General features: G+C 51.7%; 1 protein-coding gene across 1 annotated transcript in view; it reads right to left on the minus strand.

The window, feature by feature from the left end:
• Positions 1-3759: 3759 nt before the first annotated feature.
• The window catches only part of DSCAML1 (DS cell adhesion molecule like 1), a 314600-nt gene continuing 297457 nt past the window's right edge, over positions 3760-20902 (minus strand). The window contains exons 21-33 of the mRNA XM_064482082.1: positions 18003-18156; positions 15471-15588; positions 14947-15110; positions 14574-14672; positions 13682-13870; positions 12989-13276; positions 11381-11536; positions 9601-9631; positions 9343-9461; positions 8888-9040; positions 8066-8260; positions 6430-6741; positions 3760-4790 (exon numbers count right to left, since the gene is read on the minus strand). Coding sequence (XP_064338152.1) covers positions 4315-4790; positions 6430-6741; positions 8066-8260; positions 8888-9040; positions 9343-9461; positions 9601-9631; positions 11381-11536; positions 12989-13276; positions 13682-13870; positions 14574-14672; positions 14947-15110; positions 15471-15588; positions 18003-18156 — 2454 coding nt within the window. The 3' untranslated portion in view covers positions 3760-4314. The remainder of the gene's footprint in view (positions 4791-6429; positions 6742-8065; positions 8261-8887; positions 9041-9342; positions 9462-9600; positions 9632-11380; positions 11537-12988; positions 13277-13681; positions 13871-14573; positions 14673-14946; positions 15111-15470; positions 15589-18002; positions 18157-20902) is intronic.

The following is a 20902-nucleotide window of genomic DNA, read 5'->3' on the forward strand; positions in this document are numbered from 1 at the left end:
TACCAGAGAGAAGGGAGCTGCGGAGAGCACGCGTGGACCTGCAGGGAGGGTGCTCATCTCTGTGGTTGATACTGATGTGCCATTGGGTGAGAACAGACATGCCTACGGCCAGGAAGCGAACTAATGGAAAACAGCATGTCAAAAGAATTCCTGGACCTCATACAGGGCTAGAAATGATTTGTGTTTCCCCAGCTGAAGTGGAAAGACCTCATCACATGGGAAATATTGGTAGTATCCTTAGAAAGGTGATCGTTTTAGTAGTGGGGCTAAATTAGTGCCTTTTTTTTCTTTTTGTGGAGGGAGATAATTAGGTTTACTTATTTATTTATTTTGATGGAGGTACTGGGGATTGAACCTAGGACCTCGTGCCTGCTGGGCATGCACTCTACCATTGAGCTATACCTTCCTCCCTAAATTAGCTTTAGATGTAAGTTGCTGTGGAGGTACTCCAAAAGCAAGACTTAAAAGAATCCAGCTGATTTCAACTAGCTTCATTGCTCACGAGAATAAAATCCAACGCTTTCTGGATGACCTAACATCATAAAGTTATGACCGACTGGCATCCATTTTAAAAAAATTACCACACTTGCAAAGAAGGAAAATATGAACTATATAGCCAGCAGAAAAGTCAATTAACAGGAACAGACCCAGAAAGGGCAAAGATGATGGAATTAGCAGATTAGAACACTGGATTCCATAATACGTGTGCTTTGTATGCCCCAGACAGGAGGGAAAAATTGGAGCACGATGAAGAGAAATAGATTATAAAAAACCACCAAAATTGAACTTCCAGATGGGAAAAATACAGTATCAGAAATGAAAATTCACCATATTTAAAAAAAATACTTGGAAGAATATTTAAGGAATACATATGTATATGCAAAATAGAAAAGCGGTGGTCCCTGTAATCCTACATTTCATGTACAGCCTGTGTTAACAGGTTGGCCACCGTCTTTCCAGACTTTTATTTGCCTGTATAAACAAGTATATTATTATTTGAAACAATAAAATATTAATGCAATAAAAATGGTTCAAATGGTCAACTTTATGTTGTGTATCTTTACCATGGAAAAAAAATACAGTTGCACACTCACAGATCGTTCTGTTGTTTTTCAGTTGGGGAGTAATTAGGTTTATTTGTTTTGGCTGAGGTACTGGGGGTGGAGCCCAAGACCACGTGCACGCTGAGCGCGCACTCTACCACTGAGCTGAGGACTTCCCCTCCCCTACAAATTGTGATTCAGCTGGGATTGTTGAGATCTGGTCTTCTTTGTTTTAAGCTTCTCAGGTGAATCTGATATGTAGCTAAGAGACCCACTGGTCTAGCTCTGCCTTTTGGCAGAAGGGAGAGAGCAGGGGCATGGTTTCTGGGAGCCCTTCTAGAGGAGAGCTCCTTGAACTCTCCAGGGTGCAGTTCAAACAGGCAGGCTTGTGGTTTAGCTAAAGAACGCATCGAGGTAAGAGATCACCAGTATACAACACTGTGTGGATTTTGCACAAGTCTGTCTGAATTCCCAGAACTTGTGTTTCGTAGTAAGGAAGCCAGCTCAACTGAACACAAGTGAAACTGACTCCTGCTTCAAGTCCTTCTCCTCCTACGCGGTCCACCTCTGGTCCCAGGCCTTCTCCAACAGACCCCTAGAGCTGAATCCCTCCCCTCCTATTACTGCCCCTCATCAAAGTCAGCACATTAGAGCTTCCCAGTCCATGCAGCCCAGCATGTGGTATTGGCGTCCCTCCCTGAACGGCTCACTAACATTCCACACCAGCTGCTTTCCTGCAAGTCCAGCGGGCTCACCTGGTCCTGGTGGATTCTACACTTAGCATCATCCTAGGGTAGAACTGAAACTCAGCCTCTGAAAAGTGGAACATGGGGCAGTACGGCTCAGTGTTTTAAGGATTCAGACACCCCTGAGATGGAACCTCAGTTCTGTCTCTTCCTGCTCCTCTAACCTTGGATAACTTCCTCATCTCTCTAGGGCTCTAGCTTTCTCACCTGCTGGGTGCAGATCATGATGCTTGCTTCCCAAACCTGCAATGAGTTTTACATCAACCACTCCTCAATGAAGAAAGCGTTTTTTTGCTCAGCACCCGTAGTATAGGGCTGGCTCAGTGATGCGCTTTCATGACAAAGTTCCCCTTTGCAGCCCTGAGGAGAGTGGCTCCATGCCACTCTAGCCTCTGGGGATTTGTTCATTCCCTCATGCTGGTCGGAGTTGGGTTTTATTCATGTTTATTTCCCCATGTCCAGCCTGCAGCGGTGGGGGTCGAGGGGAGGGGCTCAGCCAAGTTCCGGGAAGAACTCAACGCTTGATCATTATGCCTGCAGTTTGGGAGGTGACCTGCAGATGGCGCATGGAACCTTGGGAGGAGACCTGTCCTCCAGCAATGGAGGGGAAGCTGGGCTGTCACCAGCAGTCAAGGGGCAGGGACTTTCCTCACTAATGCTGTTAGCTGCTTCTCCTGGGTGGTTCCTGGGTGTGGAGCTCCACAGGGGCACATAAGCTCTGCCCTCTCTCCCCTCTTTTGTGCTGGGACGACAGCCCTTGCCCTGCAATGTAGTTACCCATGGGCAGGAGCTCCGTGTCCGCACTCGCTGGTGCTTAGGAAATGTTTGTAAACTGAGTTGCTTTTTGGGAAATGCTTCCATTCAAGGTCATGCACCCCAGGGAGGGCTTCACTGTAGCCTGGGCAGATAGGTACAACCCACCGCCTGCACAAACCGCCCCCGCCTCCCTCTCCAACCTTTGGGTATCCTCCCCAGTTCCTCCTCTCAGCTTTGGGGGAACAGCAGGACGCAGACTCACCTTCCTTCCAGATTCCCGATCCACACCGCGGCCTTGCCTTGGGGTGCTGACCTCAGGAGCCCCTTTGTACTTCCAAGGGGCACTTTCTTTTCATGCAGGGGGTCTGGCCTTGGTGAAGGGAGACCATGAACTCCATGCCTCTGACTTCTGCAGTCTCTTGGGTCTTTCCCTCTCCTCTGCCTGTGCAAACCCTCACATCCTAGGAGGCCAAGCTCACGTGCCCTTTGACCCGCTCGTCAGAAACGGCTCCTCTGTGCAACTGCACGTGGGTGCGTTTTTTTCAATCCTCTGCGCATCTGCACGTGGGTGCGTTTTTTTCAACCCAGAACCTAATTGCAGCTCCTCCCACACAGGTGAGGTACCTGGTGGGCCTGCTGGCCTGATAATCTTCAGCTGAACTCTATTCCCCTCCTCCAGGAGCCCTTCTCACCTCTCTGACCTATAATGACCTCATTCCTCCTTTTGCCCTAACATCCTGGAACTTCAGGCTCTGGCTGGACCCCCAGGGTAATTTGATCTCTTCCCCACACCTTCCCAATTTAGAGGCACTGCTTACACAACTTAACTGCCCACTAGCGTAGATCTGCTTTGTTCCCCTGGCTACACTGCACTCTCCCAAAGAAGAGAAGCCAGTAGACACAACCCCCCAACACCATACAAGCCCCCCAGAGCTCTTGCCAAGGGTGCTTCATTTTACAGATAAGGAAACTGTGCCTTGGAGAGGTTTAGAAGCTTGCACAGAGCCACACTGCAGGCCCCAGCGCAGATCTGAGAGCAGAACAGGTGCTCGAGGAGGCACCTGAGCTAATGGAAAGCCTTTAAAAAAGTTTAACATGCTGAGCTAAAGCCGGGCTTCTCTAAGTCTCTCCGTGAGAGACAGGCGGCCTGGTACAGGGGCCTCGCCTCCCTGCCTCCCCACTGGCTCTTGCCAGATGGGAAAAAAGCCACCACGTAGAAACATAACCTTTATTGCACACGGCGCTGGGTCTTTTTTCATAGAAAAAGGTATTAACACATAAGCATCTGCAAATTGAAGCAACTCCTGGTTTTCTTGGAACAGTAAAATCGCATGCAGTGTCTCTGAGTTGGGATTTTGGTCTTTGTCAAAACCACTTAGACTGGAGGGAGGGTGAGTAGGAGTGGAAAATTGCTGAGTCTTTGTGCCTCTGTCTCAAAATAAGGTGAGAGAAATATATAGATACATAGCTTGTCCATGTGTTTCTATCTGTCTATGTATGTATATATCTCTCCGCACGTATTTTGTGTGTGTGGTGGGGGATTTGACTTGTACTGTCAAATTCTTTGTGCCCTGGCTTCATGGAGAAGAAGAAAATAGTTTCATTTGTACAAAAGAGTTCTATGTACAAGCGTTCATGACTTGGGGGTTTCTCTTCCTTGTCGGTTGGTTTTTGTCTGTCAGTTGAATATAAATAACACAGGAGACCAGGCGAGTTGGTGTGCGAGGGCTGGAGGTCCGAGCGCAGGGCTGCCCTCCTGGCCGGGCCCCCTACACCAGGGTGTAGGATTTGGAGTAGGCCCCCGCCCCCTGCTTCTGAGGCCTCCCTACCCCCGACGTGCTCATCTCGAGAAGCGAGTCCCTGGAGCCCCCCATTTTGGTGTGTGGGCCCCCGGCCCGCGGAGGCTCGGTGCTGGGGGCCGGAGGGGCAGCACTGGGGGCCGCAGGGGGTTCGGCAGGGGTGGGACCGGGTGCTGGGGGCGCCGTGCCGGCTGGGGGGGCGGGCATGGCCAGAGTCCTCTGAGGTAAGGTGGCTGTGGAGGCGGCCGCGGGGGCCCCTGGGTGCGGGAGGCCCAAGGGCTTGCTGGCAGGGTCCAGGGTCAGGTGGCGAGCCTGGGGGTGGTAGGTTCGAGCCAGGTTCCTGATGGAGGCCTCGCGAGGTGGGACCACGGGGCAGGGCTCGCGCCCCTCTGCTTTTCGGAAGAAGGCCTCCGACTTGGCGTAGAGGGGCAGGTTACAGTAGTCACCTGGAAGGGAGCAGGTGAGGGTGTCAGCGGCAGAGGCCTCTGGGAACCAGCTTGTCCCCCCACGCCCACCCTGAGTCCTCTCCCTGATCTGGCACAGACGTCCCTTCAACCCAGTGGACAGGAGAGTCAAGTAAACATCAGTTAGTTGGCCTCTCTGAGCCTTAGTTTCCTTATCTAGGAAATGGGGATATTCACGTTTCCCCACAGGAATAGTGGGAGGAGGGAATGAGACATAGCACAGAAAGTGCCTCTAGGCAGTGGCTGCCACGCTGCTCAGTAAACTGACACCTAATGTTAACTGTTCCCTAGAGCTGGTCAGCTTCAGCGGGTGCAGAGTTCACTTCTCACACAGGGACTTCCTGAGAGCTCTGGCTGTTAGAAAGCTTTTCTCTACCCCGAGGAGGAAAGGAATGTCACTCCCTGTCACATCCTTGCATTTACCCTGATTCCGCCTGCCCTCGAGGACTCACAGGGCCAGGCCACCCCCACCCCTTTCCCACCGCAGCCTTTTGGATGACGTCAGCTGCATTTTCTCATCCCTTTCCTTCATCCTGCTTCTCAAGGCAGAATGTTCCTAATTTCTTAAAGTGCCTCCAGGGGACATGCTTCTGGGACCCCCACATCCCAATCCCTCTGCTCTGTGAGCACCCGGGCCTGTGCACATGCCTCTATCCTGCCCACTGTGCCAGGCGCTTTCCTCAGGGGCCTCGTTTAGTCCCCTCAGCCCCCCCCCCCCCCCCCGCATAGGTTAATACTTGCCCGCATTTTCCAAGTGAGGGGACTGAGGCTCAGAGAGATTAAGTAATTTGCCCAAATTCACACAGCTGGGAGGGGTGGGAGGGTCATTCCGGGCTGCTGGTCTCCCACCTCCCACGTCTTTGTCCTTTCTGTCACCCCAGGCTCTTCTCTGGATGACCCTGAGCCCCTGGGCTAGCATGGTCACTTAGCATAGGCCCGTGCTGAGCAGACCAGACTGCCTGGTTTGACAGTCTGAGCCTTGCAGACTGTGGCCCTAATGTCTGCTGGTGGGCTTCCGTACTCCCCTCCCCCCGGGTTACCCTAGACCCTCCCTGCTGACCCCAAAGGGCATATGCTCTGGCCAGGGCCCTGGAGTCAGATGGTTCCCAGTCAGGCCAGGTCACTGACCACCATGAGGTTTGGTGACCACAGGCTGAGCTGCCAGGATGGCTCCTTTGGGTCTAGATTAACTTCAAACAGCATTGAGACCAATGGCCATTGGTTAGCTGAGCCTGTAAGCAGTCTCATTCCATCCTGGCAAAGCCTCAGATTAAGGGAATGATCACTACTTAATGAGAACCTGCTATGTGCCAGGCACATATATCATTTCTAATGCTCATTAAAACAATGCAAAGTATGTGCTCTCATTTGCATTTTACAAACATGAAAATTAAGGCCAGAGAGGCTAAATGACTTGCAAGGTCACAGAAATGTTAAGCGGTTGAGGCAGGATGTGAACCCTGATCTGCTTGTTCCCAAGTCCTTGCTTTTTGCACCACCCACCCTTGCCCAGGAGCCACGCTGGGCTGGCAAGATCCAGCGCAGTTAGGGCTAGGTCGAGCCAAGGCTCACCGGGTTTGGGGGCAGGGGACACAGCAAAGGAGGTGGTCTGAGTACTCACTCTTGTTGGCCCGATGAGGGATGGGCACAGCCACATTTTTGCCCCGGTCAGCATCCTGGGGCTTGGGTGGGGAGGCGGTGAAGCGGCAGATGCCAGGCTCTGAGGGGGTGCTCATGGATGTCATGCTGTCAGCGTTCTCGTTGGTGCCCGTGGTCATCTGGTCGGAGGAGCTGTCGGAGATGAAGCATTCGGTGATCTCAAACTTGGCGTGCTGCAGCTGCTCCTCCAGCTTGGCGTGCTCATAGGCCCGGGCCAGCTCCTCATAGGTGGAAGACGCACTCTCAGTGGACACCATGCTGTTCCGCCCTTTGTCTTGGGGGGATGGAAGGCACAGAGTTAAGAGGAAATGAGCGGCACCCCCCCATATTCACTGCAGCATGATTTACAACAGCCAAGACATGGAAGCACCTAAGTCTTGATGTGGAGGGGGGAGGGATGAATAGATAAAGAAACTGTGTATATACATACAATGGGATATTATTCAGCCTAGAAAAGAAGGCAGTCTTGCCATTTGAGAAGATATGAATCAACCTTAAGGGCATTATGCTAAGTGAAATAAATCAGACAGAGAAAGACAAACACTGTATGATCTCACTTATATGTGGAATCTTAAAAAAAAAAAAGAAAAAAAATCCCTGATAACCAAAACCAAAACCCCCACGCACACAGATATAGACAATGGATTGGTGATTGCCAGAGGTGGGGGTGAGAGGCGGGCAAAATGGGTGCAGGTGGTCCAAAGGTAAAAGATTCCAGTTATAAAACAAATAACTCATGGGGATGTAATGTGCAGCATGGTAACTATAGTTAATAACACTGTACTGAATATTTGAAAGTTTCTTAGAGAGTAGATTTTAATTTTTATTAATTTTTTTAGTGGAGGTACTGGGGATGGAGCCCAGGACCTTGTGCATGATAAGTACACGCTCTACCACTGAGCTGTTACCCTTCCCCCACAAAAGAGTAGATCTTTAAAGTTCTCATTGTAAGAATAAGAAAAAAAAAAACTGTAACTATGTGTGGTGATGGATGTTAACTAGACTTACTGTGGTGATCATTTTGCAATATACACAAATACCAGATCATTATGTTGTACACTCGAAACTAAATATTATATGTCAGTTACAGCTCAATAAAAAATAAAGGGAATGAGTGGGTTTACAGGCAGAAAGGTGTAAATGAGACCAGACTGAGCAGTTCCCCTACCCCTAACCCTGGCAGCCACTGAAAGCCGGACTATGGAGTGGACCAGGCTCACAAGATCCTGCTCTCCCCCTGTGAAGGCAGTGGTGGTGGCAGATCTTTGACTAATGAAGGGCAGAACATCCTTCATTCTTGATAATATGCAACCACCCCTTGAGTGACACTCGGCCTTTTTTCCAGCAAAAATTCTGTGTACCATTAACTCTGTCATCTTTTGGGAGGGAAAAATGAAATCCTTCACCAAGCAGAGCTTGGCTAGGTCAAGCGTTTTTGTCACAGCCACAGAGTGAGTCAGTGGGCAGCTGGAAATGAAACTGACTTGGGCCTTGGACCCCATGATTGGGGGAGTAGGAGCTGGGAAAACAGAAGGTGGAAATGAGTAATGGGGGAGCTGGAGGAGAGCGAGCAGGATGAAGGCAGGTCCCTGGTTTACCTGTGTCTTGGGAGAGGCTGGCACTGTAGCTGTCACTCTCAGTGACAGTGACACCATGCTGGGAGCCCACAGTGCGCCAGTCGGAGGTGAGGGTGCGGGCGGGTGTGGAGGCCTGGCACTTGGTCAGGGTCCACTGGCTTGAATACCGGTTCCGGGTGCTATGGGCTGACTTTATGTTCTTCCTGGACACTGGATCTGCACAGAGGAAGCAAGAGCTAGCACCTCCCAACTGAGGGCACTCAGGCTTGGGCAGCTGGCATTTACCAGAAAGGGCAGCGGGGAGCAAGGGAAGAGGCAGTAGCAGTCACAGAAGCTCCCTTGGGAATGCTGAGTGCGCCGCCTTCCCGGACCACACAGCTATCCATGGAGGGAGAGAGCCACAGTGTGGAGGCATGTGGGCTGTGGGCGGCACCCTAGTCCTCCCCAGACACCCCATCTTTTCCATCAGCCTGGGAAGACAGTCACCTTCTCTCCTGCTGCCTCATGACTCTATCTTCATTCCCTACAGTCCTTGATGTGGTCTAGCTTTATGTCCAGAGTCACAGTGGTAGATACAAAAGGCCCTTGGAGAGAAAGAACACCTAACCCTCTTAAAACTTCTAGGTAAGGCAACTGAGGCCCAGAGAGAGAAGGTTAGTGACATGCCTAAGGTCATAGCTAGTGAGTCTGCAGTCAAGGTCTCTGGACTCTAATTCCAGTGCTCTTTCCATTCTTCCATCCTGCTCCTCCCTACTTAAAAAAAATAAAAGTCACCTCTGCCTTATGCTGTGCCCAAAAATCCCCGTGTGGGAGGAGGGCTGTCTCCCTGGGGAGAATGCATACTGGTGCCTGGCCGGATGTCAGACATGTCGATGAGGGGTCCTGTGCTCTGGATGAGGGCTGGGTGGTGCAATGAGACACCGGTGCAGAAACTCTGAGGGTTGACAGCTTGGCTGAACTCAGCATCCGCCACAGGGATGGTGGCCTTGTCATCTCCTGGAGGAAGAAGTAAAATCAGCAGGAAGCCTTCCCTTTGGGCACCATCTTTGCTTCCCAAATTTCTCTGTCTTTATCCAACACTGAAACCAAGAAAGGTCAGGCCAATTCTTCCCATTAACAGAGGAGAAAACATAGCTCTTGAGAGAAGCTTCAATGAGTTCTCAAGTTGTTGAGTTGTTGGCGGGGCTAATACTAGAACCCTGGGCATTGTATGAGGACCCATGGTTGCCCTTCATGGGTTATGGTTTGGGAAAGCACACTCAGAGCAGGACAGAGAGCTCATGGCACCTGTCACTCACCCAGCTGCTTGATGCCCTCCTTGTCCTCGATGAGCAGCTGGACCCTGGGGATGTCAATATGTAGCCGCGGGCCCTGGGGTGGCCCCTTCACGGGGGTGTCAAAGCTTCGGTTGTTCTTGCTGTGGGGAGAAGAGCTGGAGGTGGGTGACTCAGAGCCATAAGGGGTGGGGGAGGGGTTTTGCAGGATAGTGGGGTCTTGGAAGCCCAGCAGTGGGGGAAGGGGGTGGAGGAGAGAGGATGAAGTTATGTGACACCCACCTTATCAACATTTCTGCCAAACTCTTTGCATCTGCAAAACAGAAGAGAGAGGAGACTGAGTGAGAATGGAGTCTCAGAAGAATGAGAACTGGAAGACGCATGGGGAACAATGTGGGAGAATTCCCTAAAATGGGGCCAGGGCTGGGCTCCTGGGAAGCAATGTAAGGACCTCTGAGATAGTCCAACACATGATAAGGTCTCACTGCTCCCAATTCAGGATTTGGCTCAGGTCTGTTTTCCTTTCCTCAGATTTTTATCTAATAGGGAGGTCCTTCCCAAAGGAGAGGATATATAAAGTGCTCCATCTGGTTCCTGAATTGACTCTAATTAAACAAGACATCATAGCAGGCTGGAAATGGGCATCAGTGGTGGGTCTATCCTCAGTTACTTGTTGGAGAGAGGAGAGTTTGGGGGATGAAGTAGAGGTGGTGAATGGGCACCTCCAGATGACATCAACCAAGAAGCTTCATTTCCTTCTCTAGAGCATCTGGCCCCAAAAAGTCCATGGATGGATTTGAGGGTCACTGCTTTGTCTCAGAGGGGCCTTGAATAGGATCTGGACTCTCAGGTTAGGAATTGACAAGAGAGAAGAAGCAAAGGGCCTAGTTAATCCATTAGACCTCAGACAATGGAGAATGATTTGTTAGAGCAAATCTAGCTGCATGAATGCATTTAACCATCTGTCTACCCACCCATCCATCCAGTCATCATTACTCTATCCACCTTTCAATCCACTCTTCCAACCATCCACCTACCCGTCCATCATCTGTTCATTCAACCACCTACCCATCTATCCATCCATCCATTGATCTAACCATTCATCCATTCAACCATCAACGCATCCAACCATCTAATCATCTGTGCAACCATCTATCCAACCATTTATCCAATTATCCATTCATCTATTTAACTAATCATCCAATCATCCATTCATATAACCATACAATCATCTATCCAGCTTACCATCCAATCCATCCATTGATCCAACCATCTATCCATTCAACTATCAATGCATCCAACCATCCATTCATCTACCCAACTCCTAAACACCCTAGGTAGTCTTAGTCATTCCCTCTTCTGTGATATTACTGTGCCCTACTTCTCACGTTAGACCATAAACCCTAGAAGGGCATGGACTGTTTCCTCTTCATGCATCTTTATATATCCAATGTCTGGCAGTAGCTACAATACAGCAGATACTCAATAAATGTTTTCCAAATGAGTGAATGGACATTTATCAAGCAACTAATTAGCCTTGGAGAAATTGAGGTAAATCAAACCCATTCATGCCAGGCTATGGTATCAGGTGTTGGGACAGGGGATGACATTAAAAATATTTAACAACTGACAAGGCATGGAAACTGCTCAGTCAAAGCTAATGAAGGTCCTAGAGACAACTTGCAGGTCTACTCTTCAGTGGCCGGGTCATAGGAAAGTCACAGGGATCCTGTATAAGAGAATGAAGCATCCAGGGTAGAAGGGAGCAACATCTATTTACAACCAACATGGAAATGTTTAAATATTTTAACAAGCAATATGGTTTCACCAGGGTGTACCTCTAAAGGTCAGCCCTGGTTAGGGTGGGCACAAAGTCCTGTGGGCATAGAAAAGGAAGCAGTGAACAACTAAGGAGGGTTCAGAAGGTTGGAGTAGCAGCTCTTCCTTCAAGGGGACCCAGGCACTCTCTCTTGTGCAGATGGTGCTGTGAGTCCATGGAAAGTGGCCAGCGGGGCTGAGAGTCAACACTCCCTCCCAGGAAGCCCGTGGGAAACTCGCCCACCTCGGAGCCGCTTCAGCCGCTTCTCCTTCCTCTTCTTGCGCACAATGAACAGCAGCGCCACCCCCAGTGTGGCCAGGATGACCGGGCAGCCGATGGTGAACAGCTTCTTCACGTCATCCCCCTCGCCTTGTGCAGACTTGATGGGCGGGATGGTGCCTGAACAGAGGTGATGAAGGGAGTCAGATCAGATGTCCCTTGTGAGTTGAGTGTTATGCTGTCTCAGGGGCAAGGTAGCCCTTTGACCTCTCTTGCTACCTTTGGTCTCACTCTGGCCTCTACTTCCTGGTGCAGAGCCCCAACCCCCCAATTCTGCGCCCTCAAATTCTGCTCCCATCAGGACAGCCATGAACAGTTTTTTTTTTTGTTTTTGTATTGGGATGATATTAATGACTCACTAGGCCTGTTTTAGAATTATCCTGAATTCTCAGAGAGTCTCCTGCTTGTTGGAGTTCAGTGTTCAGTTCTAGAGGGTGAATTGATGGGCTGAGATTCCCATATCCAGTTGGTAAGGCTGTAGGGGGGACGGTGAGGCTCACAGTAGGGAGAAGTCAGGGCAGTGGGATCCTGGGTGATGGGGGCAAAAGCCACTAAACACCCTGCATTTTCTCCCTGCCCCTCGTCTCATATGCAATATCCGCCAACCTTGGGGGCCGCAAGGAGACGATGATGAGTTCTCCTGCTGGCAAGCTTTCTGCCAAGCCCTGATGCTTGCTTGTTTCAAAACCTTACCTAGGAGTCATCTCCTTCATGAAGGCTTCCCTGTTGGAGCCCATCCCCTTCCGATACCACTTTTATTCTGTTTCCTTAAGACCTAGGTAGACTTAATCTAGCTTGTGACAACTGGTTCCTGTGAATTCAGCCTTCTATGTGCCTTAAATGCTTGTGTGTGCATGCTTGCATGCATGTGAGGTATCCCCAAGTGGCAGACTCCGATTAGTGCTCACCACATATCTACGTGCTCATCTACATCCCCCAGACTTCCTGGTGGTTCGATGAGAGCCATATTGCTAGTTCTGACAACAGAGTGTGAACAGAAGTGGGGAGTGTCACCTCCTGGCCAGGGCCGCTAGGAACTGGTGTGCCGTGTGCCTTTTCTACCTCTCTTGTTTGTGACCTTGGAGGCTACATGGCACAGCTAGAACTTGGTGGCCAGCCAACCCTCACAAGATGTTATGAGAGTGAGAAGAAAATCTTTATTGGGTTGAGCCAAGGAGCTTTTAGTGTTTATCCGTTACTGCAGCATTGGCTACCCAATCCTGACTAATACCATCTTAGCAGAGGGTTCTTACATGGCAGGACCTCTAACTCCATCTCACTGCAACAGAGAGCAACAGAGAGCAAGTGCACCTTCAAAGACCCTCTGTCTTTAGTGTTACTGACCTAGTGTTTGTGACTCGTGGATCACAGGTGCGTCTACCTACTTACCTGTCTACCACTGTCCTGCCCTCTTTGCCTGTCCTTTGCTAGCTTAGTCACCTGTCAGCCTCTGTCCCTGACTACAGTCGTGCCTCTTTTTCTATTTGCTTTTCTATCTCTTTATCTGTCCGCCTCTCTGCCGGCTCCCCTGGCAGCAGCTGGCTCCGGCCCCTCCCACCGCTTCCCACTCACTGCCATCGTAGTCCAGGGTGGCGAACTGGGCAGTCTCGTTGCCGCAGCCAGCGCTGTTGCAAGCCCTCATGCGCAGCTCGTACCACGTGGCCTCTCGCAGCTCGGTCAGAAACACCTCCGCGGAGCTGTTGGCGCGCAGGCCCTGCCAGGCCCAGGTGCCCTTGGGCCGGTACTCCAGCACGATGGCTGTGATGGGGCAGCCCCCGTTGTTCCAGCCCTGCAGGTTGAGCCGAGCATGCGTGGAGTTGATGTGGGTGAAGAGGTGCTGGTCTTTGCTGAAGGAGGGCTCTGAGGGGGCCAGAGGGAAAGATAGCGATTAGAGACGCTGGGAAGGATTTCCCTGGGGCAGCTGGGACTGCAGTGGCTCCGGGGGATCAGAGGGAGGCCCGAATGGGAGGAGGGATGCCCGAATGGGAGGAGGGATGCCCCAGGAAGCAGAGGAGGAATAAGAGGAGAGGAAGAAGGACCTGGAGAGAAAGGCCTAGCCAAGGAGGAAGAGAGATGCAAGAAGAGGGAAGAGGAGGGCTGCCCATCTGCTACCCCTGGCAGGGAAGTGGGGCCATTTTTCCCACTGTGATTCATCCAGATGCTACAGTGATGGGAACTAGGTGGGGTCTCCCTGAGTCTCCATGCTTCCCTGTGCCCTCCCTCCTTCCCTACCCTGGCTGCCTCCCACCCGGGCCCAGGCCTCACCGCGCCCGTGGGTCTTGGCCTCGATGATCTCGCTGATGCGCCCGGAGCCCACACTGTTCTTGGCTGCCAGCTTCACCTTGTACCACGTGCCACACTTGAGGCTGTCCAGCCTGAAGGACCGCTCACTCGAGCTGACGAACACGTCCTTCCACTCCTCGCTGTTGTCCACCGAGTACTGAAGCACGAAGCCTGCCCGGGAGGTTTGCCTGGCTCAGGGGGGCAGGGCAGGGCCTGGGGTACCCCGACAAGCATTATGGGGTTGGGCTCTGCTGGGGGGGCGGGGAAGCCTCTGGCCATTGGGACAGAGCATATGCAAATTAGATGCAAAACTGGAAGGACCTTCAGTGAACTTTACTGCTCTCTCCCTTAGGCTCCAAGGTGGGGAGGGGAGCAGAAGCCAGAGCTGTGAGGCTGCAAAGGGGTCCTATTTAGACGCTGCTACTTCACTCCTGGCCCTGAAGCATTAGCATCACCTGGGAGCTTGTTAGACAAACTCTCAGCCCCTGCCCTAGACCCCCTGAATCAGAATCTGCATTCTTACAAGATCCCCTGGTGGTTCATATGCAAGTTCAAGTTTGAGAAGCGCTGTCTAGAACACTTGTTACTTCTGTAGATTTGGAAACTAAGGCCCAGAGACAAAAACTGACTTCTTCAGGCTTGCACAGCCCACCAGTGGCAAGAGGGGTGGGTGTTCTAAAGCCTAGACGTCTAGGCTGGTATATTTTCCATGGCCCTTGAGTAACTTCCATGTGGTCCAAGTCGCCCCTCCCCCCATCATTTGCTAAGTAAGCATTATGGGGACAAGTGGTGGGAGTGGGTGAAGCCCTTCCCCTGCCCCTGGGCCCAGAATTCCTTCCCCTGTCTTCCCGCTCCTCATCCAGACCCTTCTCACCTCGGATAGAGCTGCCCCCATTGTCACCTGGAATCCAGGTCAGGGTGATGGATGAAGCAGAGGTTTTGGAGACAGTGAGGCGGGGCTGGTCCGGGGGAACTGTGAGGGGAGAGCCACGAGCCCTCACCACAAAGGGTTAACCTCTGATGATGAGGGGATGAGGGTACCCTCTTGGTGCCTCCCTCACCCCTGCTCATTCTCCGCCCCACCCCTCCTGCCTCCTCTTCCACGTGGCCCCTCTGACCCACTGAAAGCCTGTCTCCCCGGGAGCTGGTCTTCTTCCATTCAATGGCCCTCTCGCTCACACAATGGAATTCCTCCCCCTTCTCCCTCCCTGTCCCCCCAGAGCCCCACCGGCCTTGCAGCATCTCACCTTGCACCAGAAGGTTGACGATGATGGTGTCGAAGCCCCCAGTGTTGGTGGCCGTGCAGGTGTAGTAGCCCGAGTCCTCGGCCTTCACCGCGCGCAGCAGCAACGTGCCGTTGGTGTGGATGAGCCGGTGGCCGTCCATGGACACGGGGATGGCCGAGTCTTCACTGCGGGGGAGACGGGTTACGGCAAACATCTCCTCTGGAGCCTCCCCCAGGCATGTAGGCAATTAGAGCTGGGAGCCCTAGGGGGCTGGCCAGGGGACCCTGGATTCTTGGCTTTTTACTCAACACTTCCTGGGGCTGCTATCCAATAACCCTGGCCTCTTCAACCCCTCAGGGAAGAGAGATCCTTGGCAGCCAACAGAGGGGAGCCAAGGAGGCCAGGCCTGCTTGTGAGGGCGGTAGCTGGGTACCCAGCAGGGCCTCCACATGGCTAGGGGTGACTGAGTCAGCTGGAAGGGCAGGACACCCGGGTCTCTTCATGGCTCTTCTGCTCTGCCCATCCCTGCAGGGTCCTGCACACACCTGTCCTTGGTCCACTTCACAGCAGGGGCTGGATCTCCCACGGAATTGCAAGGCAGCCGGACATCTCTCATCCAGGGTGTTGTCACGGTGCCCCCAAAGGAGATGATCTTTGCTGGGGCTACAGGGAAGAGAGGGCCGCCCAACTTTTACCCCCAACACTGCACTGACCCCCCTTTCTCAGGGCTCCTGACTTTACAATTCAAATCCTCCCTCCCCTACCTGACTGCTACCTTGGGCTTGGGGAGGGGGGCTGAGTGCAGGGAATTTCTGACGGGAGTCATCGATTCAACAAACATTTATCAAATACCTGCTTGGGCCAGGCGTCACAGGCGGCTCTGAGGACCCACAAAATAAATAAGACCTACTCCCTGTCCTCAAGTTGCTCACCACGCAAGAGGGAGACAGACGCTTAAAAAAAATCACTAGGGTGAAAAATACAATTCTTTCCAGAAGCAGGAAGAGGGAGGAATGCACTTGGCCAGTGTCGGTGGAAGTGATGGCCAGGGGTGGCTTCTGGAATTGGAAGCTTTGACTTGAATCGTGAAGGCTAAGAAGGAAGTCACCATGCAGAGAAAGAAAGGATGTCAGGACGGGGAACAGCACTGAGAGGCATGGACGCCTGAAACACAGGGCAAGTGGGAGGAGCTAAACCCTTTGGGGTGACCAAAGCTCAGGGTCAGTGACTGGGGTGGGGAGGGGTGAATTCCAGGCCTGGAGTTGAAAGTGTTAAATTAACCAAGCGACCATGTGCTTCAGGGGACCAGAGCCAGCCCCACCGAACTGCCATGGGTCCCTTCTTGGGGAGAGGGAAGATGTAAGGGGGCCGGGGCAGCGGTGCTTAGAGTTTGGGTGCAGGGAATAGAGGTTCCTCTCCTGTGAGGGCAGTGCAGGGGCGATGGGCTGGGACAGTAGTGGGGTCCAGCGGGGCTGCTGAGGAGAAGGGCGGTGGAGGACCACAGAGGGCTGAAAGACTTGGACTGGGCAGATGGGCCCCAGCTAAGGTGGTCTCCACTGGGTGGGGGGGCCTCAGGGAGAGCAGCAGGGATTACGGAGACCCCGTTCCAGACCCAGTTCCTACCCGGTGGCTGGGGGTGGCTCCCAGGACCTCTTGGTGTCTCAGGTTGTGTGTGTGTGTGTGTGTGTATGTGTGTGTGTGTGTGTGTGTGTGTGTGTGTAGAGGGAACAGCAGGGCCCATCCCTCCTACCTCCCAGGGTTGCTGTGAGGTCAGAGAAGGACATGCCCTCTGGAATATGTTACATTTAATGTCCACAGGGGAAGGCACCCTCAGGCCCAGCTCTAGGCCAGCGCCAGGAGCCCTGCGAGGATCAGAGGCCCCAGGCCCTTTCCCTCCTGAAGGAGACAGTTCAGGAGGAGGTAGCACCTCTGGGAGGAGGGGTCAGGGGAGGTTAGCAACCTGAGACCGTGGGGAAAGAGCCCCGACTTGGAGCCAGAGGGGCCCCTCCCCCTTGGAAGCCGGCTTCACAGGCTGTGCCACTCCTGCCACAGAGTGTCCCCTGGAAAATGGGGTAACAACCTCCACTTGCAGGCAGCTGGAGGCCCCGGGCCGCTGCAGGCCCTCAATTCAGTGCTGGCTGACTCTGACCCTGAGGCAGGGGAGGGCTGACGCCTCTTGTATCTCAACCAAAGGACGCACGTCACCCCAGGAGGGCGGCTGGGCTGAGGCAGGCACCACCCCTTCCGAGTCCTGGTGCCGGGGCCGGGGCCCACAGAGACAGGTGGCTGAGGGGGGAGGCAAGGCCAAGAGGAAGGACCCAGGGGGGCCCAGAGTTAAGGTGGAGGCTTGGGGTCTCGGGTTTATGTGGCTAAATCCCACGCCCCAGGGTTGGCACGGGGGGCAGCCTAGCAGCTCTGAGTGGCGGCCTCTGTCTTGATCTGGCGTTGAGGCCTGAGAACTGTCATTCCCTGCAAAGTCAGGGTGTTCGCACCCCCGTGCCACACTTATGCCCAGGTCAGGCATTTGATGGGGGCACCCCGCAAGAACAAATACAATCTTATTCGCCCTGTGCGCCCCATCCAGCCCGCAGCCTCCTTCATGGTTTGCCCTCTGTGAATGTCTGTTGACTGAGTGAATCACCTTCTGTAGGATCACCTCTGCCTGAGGTGTCCAGGCTTTGGAATGAGGGGGCTGTCTTTGCAGCTCTCTGCTCCATGGAAGCAGCGTACCCCACCTCAGTCCCTGCTGGAGGAGCTGAGCATTGGGCTGGGGGTGGGGCTCATGCCTCCTCCTGCAACCCCAGGGGAAAGTTTGGATTCGGGGACCAGGGTGCGCTATGCCCTGAGCCCCTGGGTAGCGGTGCTGCCTCCAGCCTGTTGTGAGGCTTTCTGGGAGTCAGGGGGCAGCAGAGGCCTAGTCTTGGTGGGTGCAGGAGGGAGGCAGGTGGCCAGCCAGCTCCTTACAGCCAGATCACAGATAGTATGGAGGGGAGACCTCCCCTACTTGGGGAGAACCAGGATTCTAGAAGGGGGTTTCTGGCAGCTTCTGCCCTCCGCCCCAGCCCCAGGCCGCTCACCCTTGCCAGCAGGCTCGATGGTCACCTTCTCGCTGCTGTTGCCCCGGCCGGCAGAGGTGACGGCGGCCACCCACAGCAGGTACTGCTGCCCACGGTTTAGGTGGGCGATCCGGTAGAAGAGCTGCTCTGGACTCGTCTCATACTCGCTGGGAGCCTGCGGGGCAGAGGCGAATGTGTACTGAGACGAGGCCCCCGGGCCTCCAGCCTCCAACTCCAACCTTCCTGGGGACCCCGGGCTCAGCAGAGGTGATGACCGGGTCAGGGGTGAGGGGAGGCAGGACCCTGCCTAGTTTGCCTTTTCTGGTTTTGGAGCAACACCTGGGAGCCGAAGGACCTGGAGTGTTGCTGGGTCAGCCTCAGTTCACCTCTTGGAACTGATCCAGGCACTGACCACCATGGCTCCAGGTCAGGAAACATCTGAGTGTGCTTTAGGTGAGAAATGTATGGAGTCAGGAAGAGGGAGAATGGAGGGGGGAGGGTCCCAGGAAAGCCCTGAGAAAAGGGTCCCTGGGAAGAAGCTAAATGACTGCATTTGCCTTATTAGGGTTGTAGACAGGCTCCCCCAGCCTGTCCCTGCTCAGAGTCACCTCCCAGCCCTGCCATCTAATTACTGCTCCTTCACAGTAATGAAGGAGCAGTCTGTCTGGGGAGGAAGGGGTGGGAGAGGGAACCATGAAAGCGTAATGGGGCAACACTTTATTAATGATTATTAGTGGTATAGATCACTGTATGTATTTGTAGGTTATATAAATCTATAAATTTTTTTTAGCCAAATGACAGTTTTGACAAGTTGCCAACAAAACAATATCGGATCCCAGTGGTTTTACCAGTTGCTTTGATGAAAAGATTATGTTGCCTTGGAAACCAGAGGCTCAGATATTGAAATGAATTTGAGAAGGAGCTTTTGATAAGCGCTAGTTTGCAGACCTCCTGTCAGCCCCTTCCCTGGTGCAGGCGGGATGGGGCTGACTTTCATTTTATTTTATTTTTTGGTCAGCCGCGGGGAAGGGAAAGCAGGACGGCACCAGGGCCTCTTTGAAATCAGGGAGGAAGTCTAGGGAGGGGGAGCAGCCCCTGGAACAGATGGGGGGCCCTGAGGACAGAGGGAACTAATAATTAGTTATCTCTGCAGTCACGGGACCTTGCACACACATGCTTATATGCACACACTCAGACGCACAGGGGACGCATGGACACATCCAAGCACGTGCTGAGGGACAGACCTCCAGACAGATATGGGGTCAGAGGGACATTCTCTGTCCCCCATGGGAGGGTTGAAGGGCCCAGTGACTTATAACAGGAAAAAAATATCCTTTTTGGCCCCAGGCTGTCTGCGGGAGAGGCCAGGGAGAAGGCACACGCATCCCCACAACACACAGCGTTCCCCGGCAAACTCCTCCTCCTGCCTTCCTTATGGAGATCTTGGCCTGAATTCAGGAGGTTCCTGAAAGCCACCCTGAGCCCTGGTAGTTGGGAAGTCCTTTCAGGCTAAGCTGCAGTGCTCGGGGATCGGGTGCATATCTGCAGGTCACATCTGAGCACGAGGCACCTGCCTGCCTTCTTAGTGTATGACCCATAGTGTCTCTCGTGGTTCCTGGGGCCTCAGGTTTCTCTCTTGCAAACTAAGACAGCAATACAGCTCTACCTACCCTGTGTAGTTACCACGAAGCACAAATGAGGCAAGAGGTGTGCAAATCCTTTGTAAATGGGGACATGTTCTTCTCCTGGTGCATTTTCCTATGAGAGTAGAGGAGGGTGTGTGTGTGTACATATGTAGAGAAAAGCTGAGTGTACTTGCTTGTGTGTGTCAGTGTGTACCTGAGTGTGCATTTGTGTCTACAGAGAGCAACAAAGGTTTGGCTTCCCCTTGGAGGTGTCAGATCCTGGGTGCCTTCCTTTTTAACCTGGACTTGCCAAGAATCTTCTGAAATCACTTTTACAAACACACAACTGTACTCCCAAATAAAGTCCCAGTGCATCAAAGGTTAAAAATGGGTAAAACTATGAAAGAAGAAACTATAGGTAAATATTTATTTGTCTTTCTAATCAAAAAGATAAAGGCAAACATCAAAGATGGAAATGATTTATAAATATGAATTATATGAAAAGAAAACCCTATGTTACAATAAAACTAGAATCAAAAGGAAAGTAATGAACTGCCAGTACCTGCAACCTATGTGATCAAAATGGTTATTATCCTTCGTAAGTAAAGAGCACTTACAAATCAATAAGAAAAAACCATGATTCACCCAAATAAAAAATGGACAAAAGACATGAATTGACAATGACCCAAAGACAAATAAAACAGCCAAAAAAACACATAACCTGACTAGTAATCAAAGAAATATAGCTTAAAACAAGGTATCTTTTTTCCTAAATCCAACTATCAAAAAATAAAAAATACATAATACCTTGGATTAGCATGGGCACAAGGAAAAGGTACATGCTATTTAACAATTCTGGTAGAAGCATAAATGGATGAAAACTTTCTGAAGGGTAATTTGCAAATGTGTATGCAAAGAATACACATTAAGAATATTCATACTCTTTGTGACCCAGGAATTCCTAAGAAATTTACCCTAAGAAAATAATAAAACATGTGCATAAAGTCTTTTACAAAGAATTCTCAATGAAACATTATTTATAATGGTGAAAAATTAAAAATAGATAAAAATAGAATAATTGGGGGACTGGTTAAATAGATTATGTACATACAGGCATTCAAGATAATATTTTTAAAAAATATTTGATGGCAACTATGTTTTAATAAAAAGGAATATTTGATGGTGTGGGAAAGTGCCTACACAGATTACATGAAAAAATGTAGGTTATATAACGTTATGCAAAATTTTATTTTAATTTTGTAAAAAAAAATCCCCCAAACAGAACCATATAAGTAC

Source organism: Camelus dromedarius, chromosome 34 (genome assembly GCF_036321535.1).
Source record: "Camelus dromedarius isolate mCamDro1 chromosome 34, mCamDro1.pat, whole genome shotgun sequence".
In the NCBI taxonomy this organism is placed as follows: Eukaryota; Metazoa; Chordata; class Mammalia; order Artiodactyla; family Camelidae; genus Camelus; species Camelus dromedarius.